Genomic DNA, 21,309 nt, shown 5'->3' with positions numbered 1-21,309 from the left:
TTTATGGCCTAATATTTCCATGTCAGGAAGTATAGATGCTCCCTGGCACTTAGACGTTTAAAAAAAAAGTGCTTGTTTTGGCCAGCCCTTTGAGGATGGATTATGAACATAAGTTCATAAGTATTGCCATACTGGGACAGACCAAAAGTCCATGAAGCCTAGCATCCTGTTTCCAACAGTGGCCAATCCAGGTCACAAGTACCTGGCAAGATCCAAAAAAAGTACAATACATTTTATGCTGCTTATCCTAGAAATAAGCAGTGGAGTTTCCCCAAGTCCATTTTAATAATGGCCTATGGACTTTTCCTTTAAAAAGCTATCCAAACCCTTTTTAAACCCTGCTAAGCTAACTGCTTTTGCCACATTATCTGGCAATGAATTCCAGAGTTTAATTGCACATTGAGTGAAGAAACATTTTCTCCGATTTGTTTTAAATTTACTACTGTGTACCTTTATCGCATGCCCCCTAGTCCTAGTATTTTTGGAAAGAGTAAATAAGCAATTCACGTCTACCCGTTCCACTCCACTCATTATTTTATAGCCCTCTATCATATCTCCCCTCATCTGTCTTTTCTTCAAGATGAAGAGCCCTAGCCGCTTTAGCCTTTCCTCATAGGGAAGTCATCCCATCCCCTTTATTATTTTCGTCGCCCTTCTCTGTACCTTTTCTAATTCCACTATATCTTTTTTTGAGATGTGGTGACCAGAATTGCACTCAGTATTCAAGGTGCAGTTGCACCATAGAACAATACAAAGGCATTATAACGTCCTCATTTTTGTTTTTCATTCCTTTTCTAATAATACCTAACATTCTATTTGCTTTTTTAGTCGCCGCTACCGCACACTGAGCAGAGGGTTTCAACATATCATCAACTATGACACTTAGATCCCTTTCCAGGTTTGTGACATCTAACATGGAACCTTGCATTACGTAACTATAGTTCGGGTTCTTGTTTCCCACATGCATCACTTTGCACTTGCTCACAATTAAATGTCATCTGCCATTTGGATGCCCAGTCTCCCAATCTCATTCAGTCCTCTTGTAATTTTTCACAATCCTCTTCCAATTTTACAACTTTGAATAACTTTGTGTCATCAGCATATTTAATTACCTCACTGATAATTTATAAATATGTTAAATATCAGCGGTCCCAGCACAGACCTCTGGAGAACCCCACTATTTACCCTTCTCCATTGAGGATACCAACCAATTAACCCTACACTCTGTTTTCTATCTTTTAGCTGGTTTTTAATCCACAATAGGACACTACCTCCTATCCCATGACTCTCCAGCGTCCTCTGTAGTCTTTAATGAGGTACTTTGTCAAATGCCTTTTGAAAAGCTAGATACATAATATCTGTTTATTTATTGAATTTTATATTACTTATATAGGAACCAATCCTTTCAGAAAATTAGTGAAATATCACATTAAATCGAGCAGGAAAATAATCTAACATAATATCTCTATTTCAGTCTATATTACAGTCCTCAATAATGAAAAATCCAAGTACATAAAAAAATATAGTAGATTGGTGAGGCAAGATTTATCTTCACTAAATCCATGTTGATTTTGTCTCAATAATCCATGCTTTTGAATATGCTCTGTAATTTTGTTATTTATTTATTTATTAGGGTTTATTTACCGCCTTTTAGAAGCAATTCATCCACGACGGTGTACAGCAAGAATAACATAAGCAATTGAGAATTACAGCATTAAAATATTCAAACAATACAAAGTTTGGCATAGTATGCTATATTACAATGTCAACACAATATGCAATAAAACATTTGAATAGACAGCCTAGGGTGTAACATAATAGTCTCTACCATTTTGCCCGGCACCAACTTCAGGTAAATCAACATATTTTTTACAGAGTGGAGGTACAGATCTTTGTATGCCAAAAGCTGCAAACATTGTATTTCTAACAAATAAATACTAAATACTATATACACACTGGTCATTGACCATTGTCCTCATTGAGGCTGCCGCCGTTCCTGACAGAGCATCCTCAGCTCGGCCAGAGTCCGGGCCAGAAGTTCACTTTGGGCCACCAGCTCCTTCTACAAGTCTCTGTGCATGGCTGAGACTTGCAGCAGGAGCTTGACTTGGGTGTCTGCGTGGGTGTGCCCACCAGCAGGCATGGAAACCGTTTCATGGGAGTCCTCAGCTGCTCTGTCAGCAATCGTTGTCTAGGGATAGTCCAAGGTCCAGTTCACAGAGACAGTGGGTTCCCAAAGAATACACAATCCACACGGGTTTGTATATATATATATATAGAAATTATATTGTATTTGCATATATATATATATATATATATATATATATATATATATATATATATAGGCTCACAGCACTTAGTAAAGGGAAATAGTACAATGCTGTATCTGTGTTTGTGTTTAGATGAGAATCAATGAGAGAAAGAAAGGATAGTGGTGTTCAGAGGAAGAGAGACGCTTTGGGGTAGAGCTGGAGAAGAATGGGGGAGTAGAGAAAGAAAGAAAGAAAGCAGAGCCATGTGCTCTGAGAGAGAAAGCTTTGGGGTAGGGATGAAGGAAAAAGGGGGGGCCAGGGGGTGGGGGCTCTGGTGGCTGGAGATGTGTGTGTGCAGAGAGAAAGAAAGAGAGAGAAGCGCCCTGAGCAGAGCCATGTGCTTCTGCTTTATAACTCAGGAACAGAAAGAGATCAAATAACTTCTTTCCTTCCCAGCCAAACTCTAGTTTACTTTCTTGAGGCAAGGAAGGTGACCATTTTCACAGATTGTACTTTTAAAGTTCCTAGTTCTTTAAAGTTCCTAGTTCTGGAACCTATCTGTCTGGCTTTGGTTGTTCTCAAGCCCTGCTCCCAGATAGAACAAAAGGTATATTAATCAGGAGTAATTGAGAACAAAAGGGCTATCAGCCAGCTGGGCAACATTTGGTCCATTTGCCATCCTCAGTGATTCCTGAGGGAGGGGGGAGTTATCAGAAGTCAGAAGCTGGTTTAATATTAATCTAAGTATGCCCACCAATACTGACATTCTCCCTTCCAGTGTAGCTACTGGGGGGGATGTTTCCTTGCTCCTTTTTCCCTCCCCACTGGGGGTATATCCCTCCAGTGGCCCGCTTTATAAAATACATGTAATCACACATATTGTAAGTGCATATATTTACATTTGCTCTCATGCTAGTTTAAATATATGTGGGTGCTAGTAATTTATGTGGAAGGGCATTTTCGATATGATGTCTGATCCATTTAAAAAAAAAACATGAATAAGTACAAAACATAGAGATTCATGCCATTGGGATGTAGTAGGAGCCACCTAGAGGGCACTTCAGTGTACTTCATGAAAATGCTCCCAGGTGCACATCTCGTCTTTGCTCCCTTATCTTGTCCCCTGACCCCTCCAAAACACACCTAAAACACACTGCCCCCCGCTGTACACCATTCCTCTCATTTCTGTCCTCAGTATGTACAGTGATTTCTGTATCTGCATACTCCTTTGAGGTCTGTGTTCACAGTTTTGTGTATGATGCAGGGATTCCCTCATCTTTGAAAAATACATTTTAATTCAACATGTAATAGAAGTGTGCAGGCCAAAAATTGTTGTTGTTTGGGACAGTGTCATCAATAACACACCCTATTGCTCAATAGTGCACCCTGTTATTCACTAACATAACATAGTAACATAGTAGATAACGGCAGAAAAAGACCTGCACGGTCCATCCAGTCAGCCCAACAAGATAAACTCACATGTGCTACTTTTTGTGTATACCTCACCTTGATTTGTACCTGTCCTTTTCAGGGCACAGACCGTATAAGTCTGGCCAGCACTATCCCTGCCTCCCAACCACCAGCCCCGCCTCCCACCACCGGCTCTGGCACAGACCGTATAAGTCTGCCCAGCACCATCTCCGTCTCCCGCCACCGGCTTTGCCACCCAATCTCGTCTAAGCTCTTCCTCTTGTGACCATACAGACCACAGTCCCTCTCTCCTTTCCTGTGTGGATCTGTAGTTTTAGCCCTGTTTTAGTCCCTCATCAAATTCTGTACAGAAAATGTGTGCACTATTATGCAATAATGCACCTATTGATAAATAGCACACATTATTGAGCAGTAGGGCATACTGTTTGAGCAATAGTGTGCATTACTGTGCAACAGTGTGTACTATGGACATCATGGGAAAATTTTTTATTTTGTTTCTTCCTATGATTTCTGAATTCGTATGTAGAGATATGTGGTAGCCGTGTTAGTCCACTCTTAAAGGTTATCAATAGAAATCAAACAAAATAAAAAATGGAAAAGAAAATAAGATGATACCTTTTTTTTATTGGACATAACTTAATACATTTCTTGATTAGCTTTCGAAGGTTGCCCTTCTTCGTCAGATCGGAAATAAGCAAATGTGGTAGCAGATAGTATATATGAGAGAAACATCAAAGCATTACTTTAACAGTCTGACAGAGTGGATTCGTATGAAAAGAAATAGGAAATATTGTTTCATAAGAATGCAGATCCCTAACATAAACTTATTTAAAATTTTTGAATATTTTTCTTTAAAACATAAAGGGGCTTTTTTACTAAAGCTTAGAGCACGCTAAATTCTAGGAAGCCCATTTTATATCTATGGGCTGCATAGCATTTAGCACATGCTGAGTCCAGTAGCACATGCTAAGCTTTAGTAAAAGAGGCCCAAAATGTTTCTATGTCTTGTTTCATGTCTGGGTGATTTATTTTTTCATTCTTTTTTTTATTTGTATTTATGCCATTTAAGCTTTTTTTCTCTTGTTTGTTTTCCTTTTCACTCCTTTTCACAATTTTTCCTCTCTCCTCTTTCTCTCACATCTTTCAGCTCCTCTACTTTTTGCTGCTTTTCCCTTTTCCTCTCTACCTCTCTCTCTTCCATCAGCTTGATTCTCATCTCCTTCTTCCATTCCTCTGTTTGTCCTTATTCTCACTCTCTGCTCCCCCACCCCAAATTTAATGTAAATGTGTCCTCATGCTACGATTTATTGTTACGATGCCAGAACTCTGTCCATATATCTATACAGGCACACTATTTAACAAGACCCCAGATGTGCAATACATCCAGTCAAAAGAGCTGGATGAGTTTGTTTCTTAAATAAGTTGCATTGTATGTCCTGCTCCTCCTGTTGTGCTGTGGAAACTAACTATTTTGAACCGTCACTATGGATACAGTGGATAAATTGGCATAAAAGGGGTTAATTGCTACCACTCTGTCTTAGGCACTGGCTTCACTTAGCTTTATTCTTAAATGATTCAGTAATGCCAGCTCTTCCACAAGTCCACTATTGTACTGTACAAAATGTAGTGTCACTAGGGATCCTTCTGTTCCTGTTTTTAAGAGTTCTGCTGGACACTGACATATCATTTACCCTGTGTTCATCTCTGGGAATAAATTCAGCAAGAAATAACATCCTAGCATGCCTATGTACTACTGTAAGAGCAAAATTGGTAAAATAGTTCTAAAATAAATAGGAACAGTAAACTCTTTACTGTCTCATGTAAACCCTCATCCTTACGATTATTATAAATACATTTTTTAAAATGTTATCCATACAGTAGAGTTCTTTTTAATCACAGGGGCTACAGAACAATATGACCAATTTAGATTGACCAGTAATATGCCTGGGATCCCTCTGTAGAGTGGCATTACATAAAGAACTCCATCTCTTGGAGGCAGTTTCTCCATATGGGTTAGTTTTGCACATACCATGACAACAACAAACCTCATTCGTAAGCTAGGGTATGTGGAGTATGACAGGGGCAGCATAACGCCTTTTTGTTTGGGAGTGTCCAAGTCCGCCCTAGACCCTGCCCCATAATACTACTAATTGTAATATGATTTCTTCCATCCATTCTTCATATACATGGTATATAAACTTAATAATACATAATGTGTGATATAAGTGTCAAAAAATATCTTTTATCCTCCTCCATTTAAGACACTGCCTATCCAGTTGGATGGTGATGGCACAAGGAAAGCAAGTTTGGTCCAGTGAAGACTAACTCAAAATAACTTGTTCCTTAGCTGAGCCCTAGTATTATATTGAAAATGTGACCATACCATGCCTCTGTGGTTATGTTCTACTAATAAGTAAACAATTAGTTGGATTTCTTGAAAGGATTTTATAAACTTTGGATGCATGACTAGGGACACAAACATACACTTATTTATTCAATATCACATTTCCTCATGCCCAGCCACAAAACAACCTTTTAGGGTGGATAGTGTTCACAATGAGTTCCTTTTATTATCAACCAGATAGAGGTGAGAGTTTTCAGTTTTGGCACAGTATAAGTCATCAGAAGAATAAAATTTAAGAAAACCAATGGACTGCATTAGAGCTTATAGCCCATTTAGTTATGCTTAAACAAAAGAGATCTACATAAAACAAATATTTATTTTATTTTGACTTATAAAATCACTTGCCCCTGAAACATGTTAAAACAGAATAATCCATTTGTGTATCTAAAAGGTAAACTATAAAACAGATTAATAACAGGTGAATTTTTGAAAGAGAAGGGCGACCTCAACTGCTTTCTGTCGTGGGGATGACCAAAGTTCACGGGGGGGTGTCGGCAGTGTAGCGAAGGCGGGACTGGGGCGTGCTTAGGAGATTGGTGTCCTCGGCCGATAATGGGAAAAAAAGGGCGTTCCTGACTAACACTTGGGCGACTTTACTTGGTCCATTTTTTTTCACGACCAAGCATCAAAAAGGTGCCCAAACTGACCAGATGACCACCGGAGGGAATCGGGGATCACCTCCCCTTACTCCCCCAGTGCTCATTAACCCCCTCTCACCCTAAAAAAAAATCTTTAAAAATACTTTTTTGCCAGCCTCAAATGCCATACTCAGGTCCATCGCAGCAGTATGCATGTACCTGGAGCAGTTGTAGTGGGTGCAGTGTACTTCAGGCAGGTGGACCCAGGCCCACCCCCCCCCCCCCCCCCCACACACACCTGTTACACTTGTGGTGGTAAATGTGAGCCCTCCAAAACCCACCAGAAACCCACTGTACCAACATGTAGGTGCCCCCCTTTATCCCTAAGGGCTATGGTAGTGGTGTACAGTTTTGGGGGGGGTTGGGGGGCTCAGCACCAGGGGCGTAGCTACGTGGGGCCGTGGGGGCATGGGCCCCCACAGATTACGCCCTGGCCCCCTCTACATTTGACCCCGCCGTCGCCGCCCGCATGCCCCGCCACCGCATCAGGTACCTTGTTTGCTGGCAGGGGTCCCCAATCCCCACCAGCTGAAGAGTTTTCTTCAGTGCCGTCGACTCCGGCACCTTCGTTGTGGGATCATCTGTTTGTGACGCCTTACGTCCTGCACCGTGCATGTAGCCCCGTGCAGGACGTAAGGCCAGCAAACAAGGTACCTGATGCGGCGGCGGGGCAGGGGGCGGGGGGAGTTCGGTTGCGGCGGCAGTCCACAGTGGCAGGGGGGGGGGTTGCGGTGGCGGACCAAAGTGGCAGGACGGGGGTTTGTGGGTGCGGCGGACTCCAAAGTGGCGGGACGGGGGCTAAACAATGCCCCCCCCACCTCGGGTTTTGGCCCCTCTCCCGCCGAGGTCTGGCTATGCCCCTGCTCAGCACCCAAGGTAAGGGAGCTATGCACCTGGGACCTTTTTCTGAAGTCCACTGCAGTTCCCCCTAGGGTGCCCGGTTGGTGTCCTGGCATGTGAGGGGGACCAGAGTACTATGAATGCTGGCTCCTCCCATGACCAAATGGCTTGGATTTGGTCGTTTTTGAGATGGGCGTCCTTGGTTTCCATTATTGCCGAAAACCAGGGACGACCATCTGAAAAATGACCTAAGGACGACCATCTCTAAGGTTGACCTAAATTTCATGATTTGGGTGTCCCCGACCGTATTATCGAAACAAAAGATAGACACCCATCTTGTTTCGATAATACGGGTTGCCCCTCCCCTATACGGGGCCATCTTGCGAGGAAGCCCTCGTGAAAACTTGGGTGCCCCATTCGATTATGCTCCTCCACGTGATTCCATGTGCCCCAATGAAAGAATTTAACTTTACTTTCATTTAATTTCAATATATTCCATCTTTAACACCAGGCTTCCCAAGGCAGATTATAAGAACAGTTAAGATAAACCTATGAGAAAACAGGATATCCTCACTGAAATTTGGCCATCCTTATTGTATACGGTGTATTTACTTATTTAGATTTTAGTGTAGAAAAAATGATCACAAAATACAGAGTTTTATAATTGCTATTTCTACTAGCTATAATAATTTTTAAGCTGTTTTAGTGATATTCGATTGTTATTTCTTGATATTTATATCTACATATGGGAAGTTTTCAAATAAATTAAAAAGCTGTTCAATAAGTAAAAAAAAAATTCTCCACCTGTTAAGGCACTGCCTATCTAACTGAGATAGCTTTAGACTTGTTACAGATGGACCAACAATAAAGAACGACAACGTGGATGCATGCAGCAGCTCATAGGCTTGCTTGCTTTGTTTTGAGTGTACTGTATGACAGCTGCACGGGGAAGGGGAAACACAGACTAACCTAAGTGGCTTCCTTGCTTACAGTAGACTAGATAGGCTCACTTCCACTCCTGTTTATTAAACCTCCATGATCCTAACGGTACTAACCTGAGCATCAGCGGTGACCCTGCTGCAGCAGCAGCAGCATCAATCTCCCTTGCCGGTGGCAGCCAGCTGAGGCAAGTAGTGGCGATGGTGGCGGTAGCGCCACAGTAATGGCGACAGTGGTAGCAGTAGTGCCACGGTAAAAGGTAGCATTGGCACAGTAATGGTGTGGTAGGAGGTACAGTACTATTGTGGTAGCAGCAGCAGCAGTGAAGACCCTGAGAGCAGCAACAGGCAGTGGCAGCTGAGAGCAGAAAAAGCAGCAGGATGAGCAGTCCACAGTCTACTGCATGAGGCGAGCCAAGAGGCACTGTCTCTGTCAGAAGGGATTGGAAGGCAGTACAGGTAGTTATATGTCACTTCCTACCGTGTTCTAACGAGCCAGGAAAGAGAATATTTTGGAGGGTGCCATGACACCCGTGGTCCCCTCCTTCCCCCCGTTCCGACGTCTATGGAGTATGATCTCAGTCTCTCAAATTTACTACTAATGCTCACTATAGAATTTATTATTTATTTATTTTATTTATTAGGATTTATTTACCGCCTTTTTGAAAGAATTTACTCAAGGCAGTGTACAGTAAGAGTAAATCAAATATAAGCAATAGACAATTACAGGAGTAAAAATATTCAAATAGCAATACAAAGTATGGCAAAGAGGCATATTTTCAAAGCACTTTGGGAGGCTAAGTTCCATAGGTTTCTATGGAACTTTGGGAGGCTAAGTGCTTTGAAAATAAGCCTCTATACTACTTACAATGTCACCACAATATGTAATAGAACATTTGAATAGACAGCGTAGGTTATAAGCAAAGATGGAACATATAGATGGGTTAGAGAATAAGAGGAGTTAGAAAATAAGGTGACTAATTTAAAGAAAGTTGCTCATGAATTCAGTGAGATGATAAAATTTTATCTCAGCTAGGGTAGGAGTAGATAAACATGTCCAGCAACAGTATGTGCAGCCTGTGTCACTCCTTTGTGTGTGAGACTAAGAAGTGTGTTACTTCTTCCATTAAAGGCCTGGTTGAAGAGTCATGCTTTCACCTGCTTCCTGAAGTAGAGATAGTCTTCTGTTAAGTGGAGCCTTTCAAGGAGAGCATTCCACAGTGTGGGGGCTAGGCCGGAGAAGGCTCACTTGTGGGTATCACATCATGAAATGTCTTTTGGAGAGGGTGTGGTTAGGGATACCCCTTGGGAGGACCTTAGTGTCTTTGGAGGTATGTAGAGGGTCAACCTGTTCTTCAAGTACTTGGGGCCATTTCCTTTAAAGGTTTTGAAGATCAAATCTAGAGTTTTAAATGTAGCCCTTTATTGTACTGGTAGCCAATGAAGTTTTTGCAAAAATGGTGTGATGTAGTCATGTCACTTGTAACCTTCTATGAGTCTTGCTGCAGCATTTTGAATCAATTGGAGCTGGTGCAGACCCTTTGTAGTCAGACCATTGTAGAGTGCATTACAATAATCCAGTCTTGATGTTATCATGGCGTGCACAACTGGAATAAGATTTTTCTTCTCGATGTAAGGAGAGAGGCAGCGTAGTTTTTGTAAACAGTAGAAGCAGCTCTTGAAGGTTGCTTGGATTTGGGGAATCAGAGTAAGTGTTGAATCTAACTGTATTCCAAGGTTCCTGACTTTTGATTTGAGGGGGAGTTCGTACTTCCCAAAAGAGATTTTGATGTCAGTTATTTGGCCACTTGTGTTAGAGACCCAGAGAAGCTCGATTTTACTTGGGTTCCGGCAAAGTTTGTTGTGTTTTGCCCATTCTTTAATTGATGCTAGACAGGTAATCAGTTTATTCAGGGCTGTAGATAAGTCAAGTTCAATGGGTATGAGTAGCTGCATATCGTCCGTATAGATGTAGAACTGAGTGTCCATTGACCTAATCAGCTTGGCTAGTGGCTTGAGGTAGATATTGAACAGAATAGGTGACAGTATCGATCCTTGTGGTACCCCATAGGTCAGTGCCCATGGTGGCGATGAGGTGCTGCCAAACATTATGGATTGTTGCCTGTCTGATAAATAGGATCTGAACCATACAAGTACTGTTCCATTGATGCCTGTTTCTGCCAGTTGTGCTAGCATGATATTGTGATCCACAGTGTAAAAAGCTGCTGAGAAATCTAGCAGTACTAACACCGAGGAAAGTAACCTGTCTCGGTTTCTGTGAAGATCTAGTAGGGATACAAGGACTGTTTCTGTTCCATAACCAGGTCTGAATCCAGATTGACATGGATCTAGCCAGTTTCTCTCTTCTAGCCAGTCACTGAGTTGAACATAGACTGTTTGTTCTATAAATTTCCCTAGAAATGAGATGTTGGATACTGGTCGGTAGCTTTCAAGTTTGTCATGGTCAAGGTTGTTTTTCTTTAGCAAAGGGGTGAACCACTGCCCTTTTCAATGCTGATGACAGTTACCCATTAGAAAGAGAGGAGTTCACAATTTTTGTGGCACCTTCTATGAGACCAATATTTGCCTTCTGCACTATCTTTGATTGGCAGGGGTCGAGGAAGTACAGTGGGGGAAATAAGTATTTGATCCCTTGCTGATTTTGTAAGTTTGCCCACTGACAAAGACATGAGCAGCCCATAATTGAAGGGTAGGTTATTGGTAACAGTGAGAGATAGCACATCACAAATTAAATCCGGAAAATCACATTTTGGAAAGTATATGAATTTATTTGCATTCTGCAGAGGGAAATAAGTATTTGATCCCTCTGGCAAACAAGACCTAATACTTGGTGGCAAAACCCTTGTTGGCAAGCACAGCGGTCAGACGTCTTCTGTAGTTGATGATGAGGTTTGCACACATGTCAGGAGGAATTTTGGTCCACTCCTCTTTGCAGATCATCTCTAAATCATTAAGAGTTCTGGGCTGTCGCTTGGCAACTCGCAGCTTCAGCTCCCTCCATAAGTTTTCAATGGGATTAAGGTCTGGTGACTGGCTAGGCCACTCCATGACCCTAATGTGCTTCTTCCTGAGCCACTCCTTTGTTGCCTTGGCTGTATGTTTTGGGTCATTGTCGTGCTGGAAGACCCAGCCACGACCCATTTTTAAGGCCCTGGCGGAGGGAAGGAGGTTGTCACTCAGAATTGTACGGTACATGGCCCCATCCATTCTCCCATTGATGCGGTGAAGTAGTCCTGTGCCCTTAGCAGAGAAACACCCCCAAAACATAACATTTCCACCTCCATGCTTGACAGTGGGGACGGTGTTCTTTGGGTCATAGGCAGCATTTCTCTTCCTCCAAACACGGCGAGTTGAGTTCATGCCAAAGAGCTCAATTTTTGTCTCATCTGACCACAGCACCTTCTCCCAATCACTCTCGGCATCATCCAGGTGTTCACTGGCAAACTTCAGACGGGCCGTCACATGTGCCTTCCGGAGCAGGGGGACCTTGCGGGCACTGCAGGATTGCAATCCGTTATGTCGTAATGTGTTACCAATGGTTTTCGTGGTGACAGTGGTCCCAGCTGCCTTGAGATCATTGACAAGTTCCCCCCTTGTAGTTGTAGGCTGATTTCTAACCTTCCTCATGATCAAGGATACCCCACGAGGTGAGATTTTGCGTGGAGCCCCAGATCTTTGTCGATTGACAGTCATTTTGTACTTCTTCCATTTTCTTACTATGGCACCAACAGTTGTCTCCTTCTCGCCCAGCGTCTTACTGATGGTTTTGTAGCCCATTCCAGCCTTGTGCAGGTGTATGATCTTGTCCCTGACATCCTTAGACAGCTCCTTGCTCTTGGCCATTTTGTAGAGGTTAGAGTCTGACTGATTCACTGAGTCTGTGGACAGGTGTCTTTCATACAGGTGACCATTGCCGACAGCTGTCTGTCATGCAGGTAACGAGTTGATTTGGAGCATCTACCTGGTCTGTAGGGGCCAGATCTCTTACTGGTTGGTGGGGGATCAAATACTTATTTCCCTCTGCAGAATGCAAATAAATTCATATACTTTCCACAATGTGATTTTCCGGATTTAATTTGTGATGTGCTATCTCTCACTGTTACCAATAACCTACCCTTCAATTATGGGCTGCTCATGTCTTTGTCAGTGGGCAAACTTACAAAATCAGCAAGGGATCAAATACTTATTTCCCCCACTGTACGTAGTTGGTCGAAGGTCTCTTAGGATTTTGTCAAGGCTCTTCTCTGTTATTGGGTTAAAAGTGTCCTATATGTCTCTGTCAGGAGGGGGCGAGTTTGTACTCTCCTGATTAACTGATTGGAGGCTAGGTGGGATTGCCTGTAAATCCTGGAGGAGACTTTTAATTTTGTTGGCAAAGTTTGCAGCAAAATCATTGCAGTTCAGTTTTGACTGGACAGGCTAGTTCTGTTGTGGGGGTTGCAGTTGGCTGTTTACTATACTGAACAGCTGCTTGGTTGAATTGGCTGCCTGTGCAATGCTTTGAGAGAAATATTGTTTTGTGGTTGCTGTTAAGGCTTGGCAATACTTTATCGTTTGCTTCCTACAGTTTAGCCTGTCTTCATACAGGCGAGATTTCCACCATCTCCTTTCCAGTTTCTGTCCTTCACATCCGAAGTTCTGGGCAAAAACAAGGTGAGTGTTTGTGAGTGAGGCATAAGGCCTTTTTTAGTGGTTCCGTTTTCTCTAAGTTCTTGGCTAAATGTGTATTCCAGATGTCAACCTGTTCTGACACTGTAGTTGTCTTTTCATCCACATGTGGACAGCTTTTTATTGTCTCTGATCTCCTTCCAAACTCTGGGAGGTGCTATTTGTTTGAGGTGGTCACTTAGGGAAAATTTAATTAGAAAATGGTCTGACTGTTATAAGGATGTTATTTCAATGCTGCTATCCCAGAATTCTGGGATGTCAACCCCTTTGTGGAATACCAAATCTAGTATGTGACCCTTTTCGTGGGTTAGAGAGTTGATCACCTCTGTGAATCCTAGTGCTGTCATCATGTGGTGGTATCTGGGAATTTGGTGTGTAGATTGAAATCTCCCATGATCACCATCCTAGGGTAATTCAGGGTCACTTGAGTAATCAGGTCTAGGAGTTCTTGCACAGATAATGTGTTGTTACGAGATGCTCAGTATACCACCTGGATTGAAAGAGATTCTGATTCATTTAGCTGGGTGAAAGGAGATTCTGCACAGTTTGATTGTATCCCAAATCAAGACTGCTACCCCTCCACACCATCTTCCTGGTCTTGATTGATGTTGGATATTGAAACCCGTTGGGCATAGTTCAGCTAATGGACCCCCACTTTCATCTAGTCAGGTTTCACTTATTCCTAGGATGTCAAGATGCTGCTCATATATGACATCATGGATCATTGAGGATTTCTTTGCAGGTGATCTGGCATTCACCAGTTCTATAGTTCCCAAAGGTGGTATGCATCCTGCCAAAGAGAGCTTCCCTCTTCTATCCAGATGTGTTTGAAAAGTCTTAGCCTGTGGCATATAAATTGATGGGAAATATTTCTGTATCTTTCTGCCACATTTTCTTGGTCTCAGACTTCATTTCTTTGTTGTGAGGTTAAAAATGCCCTCTAAAAATATGCCTGGGTGGTAAAACAACCCTAGTTATTTTACCATGATTTCTGGACCATAACGCAACTTGTGGTGTATCACCACAATGTGAGTTAAAGTATTTGCATAGTAATTAGGTGCAAACATGCATTTGCCTAAGAGAATGTCCATGTCTCTTGTTTTGCCCCATTTATAATCTGGATATTTCATTTTGTAAAATGGATGTTCATGCTTGACATTTTCAGCACATGGACGTCCATCTTGCATATATTTTAGAACAGGCTGTGAGATGGATGTCCATTTGTGGTGTACTGACTTGGATGTCCTTTCTAAAATACCCCGCCATGTGGGTTTTTTTTTATAAAATAGGCTAAAAACAGGAACTTTCTTGCCCTATTAACCTATGCAACATATTATAAAATTGTCCTCAATAAGCTTTCCTTTAAACCTGCAATAATAGTAAGGCTGTTTTCTTTTTTGATTCTGTCAGTATTACCAGCAAAGACCAGTGTGACCAGAATGTCAGAAGCCTAATTCATTCACCTTGTCTTACCAAAAATATCTGCAGCTTCTTGTATGCCTAATGAAAATGGAAACACTTATCTCCTTTTTTTTCTTTTTGTCTTCATGGTTTTTTTTTTAGATTATGCAGCTGCCTCTCGTATCACTGATCAAGATTCTACTGGAATGCCAGTGGGAGGGGAAGGAGCATTTTATACCTCACTGATTTTGGATGACCATTATCCATCTCCACAGGATTCTACATATTTCACAGGAATTCTTAAGGAAGAAACTAACAATGTCAGTTACACAGGCAACTTGGAAGATTTCAACATAGCAGTGTGTTCACCACAAGATGCCTCAATGTTTGAATCTCATGGATTGTTTAGTTCAGATTCTGGCATAGAGATGACACCTGCGGAGTCCACTGACGTGAATAAAACTTTAGCCTACCCTACAGAACAAGAGAAAGTAGAAACCTACAAATACATTGACATAAGCAGGCCAGAAGAGGTAATACATCAAGATACATCGGACATAAACCGAGAAGATAAGAGAACGAGCTTTATGGATAAATACCCAGAATCAAGAATTTTAGAAAATCCTTCTGATAAGGCATCTAAGGAAGTCAGTGATCACAAATTTTTTGAAGATCTATCTTCTGTACCATACATGGAAGAGCCCTTTAATGAAGCAGGACTATACACCACCTCATCAATGAAAAAAAGCAAAGAGGCACCAGTAAAGATTCATCTTACTGAGACAGAAACCTCAAAGGAACCTTATTTCCAGGAGAAATCTCTGAATACCCAAGGAGGCAGCTTAAAACCAGGTCCTGATGTAGTTCCAACAGTTACGGTATCAGAGCCAGAGGATGACAGCCCAGGATCTTTGACACCTCCATCAACTGGCACAGGTAAAATTGTTAACTATAATATTCTTGCTTTTTCTTTTTTTTACTATTATGTTTATTATCAACAGCATTATCCATTAACAATTTCAAATAAAACCTTGTCAGATAACATTATTTTTCCACAATTTCATTCCCACCTCCATCATTCCCCACCACTTCTTCCTTCCTCAAGTAGAATTTTTTGCTTTAATTTCTGTACCTAGAATATAAATTTTCTTTTGCCTCTCCTTGCAATATTTCACAGTTCATGTAAAGCATGCATTTCATTGTAGAAACATAGAATCATGATGATAGATACGGGCCAAATGGCCTATCCAATCTGCCCTTCCTCAGTAACCACTAGATCCTCCTTTTCCTAAGGGATCCCATGTGCCTGTCCTACTCTTTCCTAAACTCCGACACAGTCTTTGTCTCCACAATCTCCACCGGGAGGCCATTCCACGCATCCACCACCCTTTCCTTAAAATAGTATTTTCTTAGATTCTTCCTAAGCCTATTTCCTCTTAACTTCATTCTATGCCCTCTCATTCCAGAGTTTTCCTTCATTTGGAAAAGGCTCACTTTCTGTGCATTATCGCCACTAAGGTATTTAAAAGTCTCTATCATATTCCCTCTCTTCTTCCTCTCTTCTAGCATATACATGTTGAGGTCCATGAACCTGTCCCCATATGTTTTATGACAGAGACCGTTTACCAATTTGGTAGCCTCCCTCTGTACTGACTCCATCCTGTGTATATCCTTCCGTAGATGCAGTCTCCAGAATTTCATGCAGTACTTCAAATGGGGCCTCACCAGAGACTTATACAAGGGCACTATCAATTCTTTTTTTTCCTGCTTGTCATCCCTCTCCTTATGCACCCAAGCATCCTTCTGGCTTTGATTGTCACCTTTTCTACCTGCTTGGCCATCTTAAGGTCTTCGGACACAGCCACTCCAGTCCCGCTCTTCTTCCGTACACAGAAGCACTTCACCCCCAATACTGTACCATCACCTTGGATTATTGTAATCCAGGTGCATGACCCTTCATTTCTTAGCATTAAATCTTAGTTGCCAATTTTCAGACCAGTCTTTAAGCTTCGCTAGATCCTTCCTCATGCCATCCACACCCTCCAAGGTATTCTCCCTATTACAGAGTTTGGTATCATCCGCAAAGAGACAAACCTTACCAGACAGCCTTTCCACAATATCACTCAGAAAGATATTAAAAAGGGGCCAGCCTGAGGACTGATCCCTGTGGCACACAACTGATAACATCCCTTTCCTTAGAGCAAGCTCCATTTACCACTACCCTCTGCTTCCTCCCATTTAACCAGTTTTTAATCCAGTCAGTCACTTTAGGTCCCATACCAAGGGCACTCAATTTATTTATCAGTCACCTGTGTGGAACAGTGTCAAATGTTTTGCTAAAATCCAAGTACACCACATCTAGCACCCCTCCCACGTTTAACTGTTTGGTCACCCAGTCAAAGAAATCAATCAGATTCGTCTGACAAGACCTGCCTCTAGTGAAACCATGCTGCCTCATGTATTGCAGTTCATTTGATTTGAGAAACCTCATGATCCTTTGCTTTAGAAGCATTTCCGTTGGTTTACTGTCCACCAAGGTCAGACAGACAGGTCTGTAATTCCCAACCTCCTCCTTCTGTTCTTGTGCAGAGGGACCACATCCGCCCTTCTCCAGTCCTCCGGGACCACTCCAGACTCTAAGGAGGCATTGAAGAGGTCAGACAGCAGAGCCACCAGAACATCTCCAAGTTCCTTGAGCACCTTCGGATGTTTCCTATCAGGCCCCATCGCTTTGTCTACTTTTAGTTTACCCAGCTCCTCATGAACACAGTCTTCTGAGAATCGGTCCTGGTCTACCACACATCCATCCCCCAGTCTTTCATCCATGAACACAGAACAAAAATAATTGTTAAGCAGTTCAGCTTTATCCTTATTGGCTTCTATATATTTATCCCCCTCAGCTTTGAGCCTCACAATTTTATTTTGGCACCTCCTCCTATCACTTATATATCTGAAAAACGTCTTGTCCCCCAATTTTACCGTATCAGCTGTCTTTTCTTCCATTTGTCTCTTCACTTTCCCGACAAATTTTCCAGCTTCTCTGAGCTTTTTCAGGTATTTTTGCCTGGCTTCATCTTTCAGAGTCCTCTTGTAACTTCTGAAGCTAATCTTTTTTCCCTTACTTTTTCAACTACTGCATTCAAGAACCAGGGCAGCCTTCTTTTCCTCTTACTCTTATATAATTTTCTAACATAAAACAGCAACTTTCAGTTTTGCCCACTGCTGTTCTGCTTCCTTCAGCAGTTCCCATCAGCAGTTTCTACTGTTAGAAATATGCAATCTGTCCCTAAAATCGAGTGTAATACCGGAAGACTGGAGGGTAGCCAATGTTACTCCGATTTTTAAGAAAGGTTCCAGAGGAGATCCGGGAAATTATAGACCGGTGAGTCTGACGTCGGTGCCGGGCAAGATGGTGGAGGCTATTATTAAGAATAAAATTGCAGAGCATATACAAAAACATGGACTGATGAGACAAAGTCAGCACGGATTTAGTGAAGGGAAGTCTTGCCTCACCAATCTAATGCATTTTTTTGAGGGGGTAAGCAAACATGTGGACAATGGGGAGCCGGTTGATATTGTATATCTGGATTTTCAGAAGGCGTTTGACAAAGTGCCGCACGAAAGACTCCTGAAGAAATTGCAGAGTCATGGAATCGGAGGTAGGGTATTATTATGGATTAAGAACTGGTTGAAAGATAGGAAGCAGAGAGTAGGATTGCGTGGCCAGTATTCTCAGTGGAGGAGGGTAGTTAGTGGGGTCCCGCAGGGGTCTGTGCTGGGTCCGTTGCTTTTTAATGTATTTATAAATGACCTAGAGATGGGAATAACTAGTGAGGTAATTAAATTCGCCGATGACACAAAATTATTCAGGGTCGTCAAGTCGCAGGAGGAATGTGAACGATTACAGGAGGACCTTGCGAGACTGGGAGAATGGGCGTGCAAGTGGCAGATGAAGTTCAATGTTGACAAGTGCAAAGTGATGCATGTGGGTAAGAGGAACCCGAATTATAGCTACGTCTTGCAAGGTTCCGCGTTAGGAGTTACGGATCAAGAAAGGGATCTGGGTGTCGTCGTCGATGATACGCTGAAACCTTCTGCTCAGTGTGCTGCTGCGGCTAGGAAAGCGAATAGAATGTTGGGTGTTATTAAGAAGGGTATGGAGTCCAGGTGTGCGGATGTTATAATGCCGTTGTATCGCTCCATGGTGCGACCGCACCTGGAGTATTGTGTTCAGTACTGGTCTCCGTATCTCAAAAAAGATATAGTAGAATTGGAAAAGGTACAGCGAAGGGCGACGAAAATGATAGTGGGGATGGGACGACTTTCCTATGAAGAGAGGCTGAGAAGGCTAGGGCTTTTCAGCTTGGAGAAGAGACGGCTGAGGGGAGATATGATAGAAGTGTATAAAATAATGAGTGGAATGGATCGGGTGGATGTGAAGCGACTGTTCACGCTATCCAAAAATACTAGGACTAGAGGGCATGAGTTGAAGCTACAGTGTGGTAAATTTAAAACGAATCGGAGAAAATTTTTCTTCACCCAACGTGTAATTAGACTCTGGAATTCATTGCCGGAGAACGTGGTACGGGCGGTTAGCTTGACGGAGTTTAAAAAGGGGTTAGATAGATTCCTAAAGGACAAGTCCATAGACCGCTATTAAATGGACTGGAAAAATTCCTCATTTTTAGGTATAACTTGTCTGGAATGTTTTTACGTTTGGGGAGCGTGCCAGGTGCCCTTGACCTGGATTGGCCACTGTCGGTGACAGGATGCTGGGCTAGATGGACCTTTGGTCTTTCCCAGTATGGCACTACTTATGTACTTATGTACTTATGAACCAACTATTCCTTGAGAAATTCCCCCATCTTGGCAAAGTTAGTTTTCTTGAAATCTAAGACCTTCAGTCTCGAAAAAGACCTCTCCCACTTTGTCTTAATATTGAACCAAACCATTTGGTGATCACTAGATGCCAAATGATTTCCCACAGTAACACCAGAAACAATGTCTTCGTTTGTAAGCACGAGGTCTAGAATAGCTCCATCCCATGTCAGCTCTATCAACCACTGCTGAAACAATTCTTCCTGTAGAATATCCAAGATCCCTTTGCTTCTAGTCGACCCTGCAGCAGGGACGCCCCAATCGACGTCTGGCATATTAAAATCCACTATCAGTACTTCCCCTTTTATCCCGTGGAATTTTAACTCTGTGGGCCCCATATTCAGACCACAGGAAGTTAGCCAGGTTGACTCCTGCGGTCAGCGCTGAGCCTGGATATTCAATGCCGGGCTGTTTCTGGTGACTGGCATTGAATATCTGGGTGGTTTTTTGGCCAGTTTCAACTTAACCAGCCAAGCCGATATTCAGGGCTAGATGGTTAAATTGATACCAGCCAAAGATAGGCCTGCTATTTCAGCGGCCAAATTTGGCCACCAAACTTTGCTGATGATGCGCTGAATATTAGTAGATAGCCAGTTATATTGTGCTAAGCGCTAACTGGCAATATTCAGCAGGAGATAACTGGTGATCTCCCACTGAATATTGCCAGATAGCCAGTTAAGTGCCATTTAACCAGCCAGTAGCTGTTCCTGGCCAGTTAAATGTTTTGAAATATCGGGTGGGCTATGCCTCTGTGTCTAAGGGATTCTTGCCAGGCACACAAGCAGGAGAAAATCCTCATGTTACTTGGATAGTGCTGCTGCTTGACACTGCAAAATGAAAAAAAAAAAAAGGCTTGGAAAAATTAGCTTTCCAGCTTCGGGTCATGTGCTTGCTTTTGGCTTCTGTATTCTATGAGGTATATATTCAGCTGACCAGCAGCTATCTTACTTTAAAAAATGGCTTGGATGCTTAGGTTATATGTGTTTTCAGTGCACTATTTCATTGTTACATTTAAACCAGCAATTCTATATTAAAAACTATATCTGCTAGTTGCCTATTGGTGCTTGTATATATAAGATGTATATTCAGAGGCTGAATATCATTGCTGAACTTTTGGCCCACTCAGAGGCAGCAGAACACCTTTTTGACTGAAGGGGACAAACAGACCTATCTCTGGCCCTGCCCCCAAGATCTCTAGATGATGATACTCTGTTGGGAAAGATACTGGTGGTGCCATGACCCCACTGGCCCACCTTATTCCACTGCCTAGGCCACTTCCATTCCAAATGAGTCCTCTTTTCTGGACATACAACTCTGGCCATCATGCAAGTAAAATAGTCCAAATTATATGTTAAACCATCATAATTTTTTTAAAAATAAAAAACATTCATGTGGTCAACATTGCTGCTGAGTGCATACAAGTTTTTGTATTTTGTCTAATCACAAGTGCACAGAGCCCTCATCCTTGAGGGTTTCATATGAGCAAGGCTGGCATTAAGGAGTGGCAAACAGGGTAGCTGCCCTGGGCCCCACTGCTCCAGGGGGCCCCCATAGTCCACCATCTTTCCCCCCCCCCCCTTCTTGCCACCTCAATCCAAGGTCTCCCTTCCTTCACTGTCTACCTTACATCGTGTCGACAGGATTGTCGGCGCAGCAGCGATTCTGATACGCTACCTGTGACTATCCTAATGCTGTTCCTCTGCTACGTTCCACCCCTTCTGATGCAATTTCCTGTTTGGAACATGGCAAAGGAAATGTGCTGGGGCAATCAGGCAGTGTATCAGAATCAGGGAGACCTTGGATCGGGTTGGCAAGAAGGGGGAAGGAATGGAGGAATG

The 21,309-nt window shown here is 42.5% G+C and overlaps 1 protein-coding gene across 1 annotated transcript in view; it reads left to right on the top strand.

The window, feature by feature from the left end:
- RTN1 (reticulon 1) overlaps positions 1-21,309 on the top strand; it is a 193,631-nt gene that overhangs the window by 53,281 nt on the left and 119,041 nt on the right. The window contains exon 2 of the mRNA XM_030213857.1: positions 14,756-15,529. Within this exon, the coding sequence (XP_030069717.1) occupies positions 14,756-15,529 (774 nt within the window). The remainder of the gene's footprint in view (positions 1-14,755; positions 15,530-21,309) is intronic.

Source organism: Microcaecilia unicolor, chromosome 9 (genome assembly GCF_901765095.1).
Source record: "Microcaecilia unicolor chromosome 9, aMicUni1.1, whole genome shotgun sequence".
NCBI classification, from domain to species: Eukaryota; Metazoa; Chordata; class Amphibia; order Gymnophiona; family Siphonopidae; genus Microcaecilia; species Microcaecilia unicolor.
The sequence above is the reverse complement of the archived record's forward strand: the minus strand, read 5'-3'. Positions and strand labels throughout refer to the sequence as shown.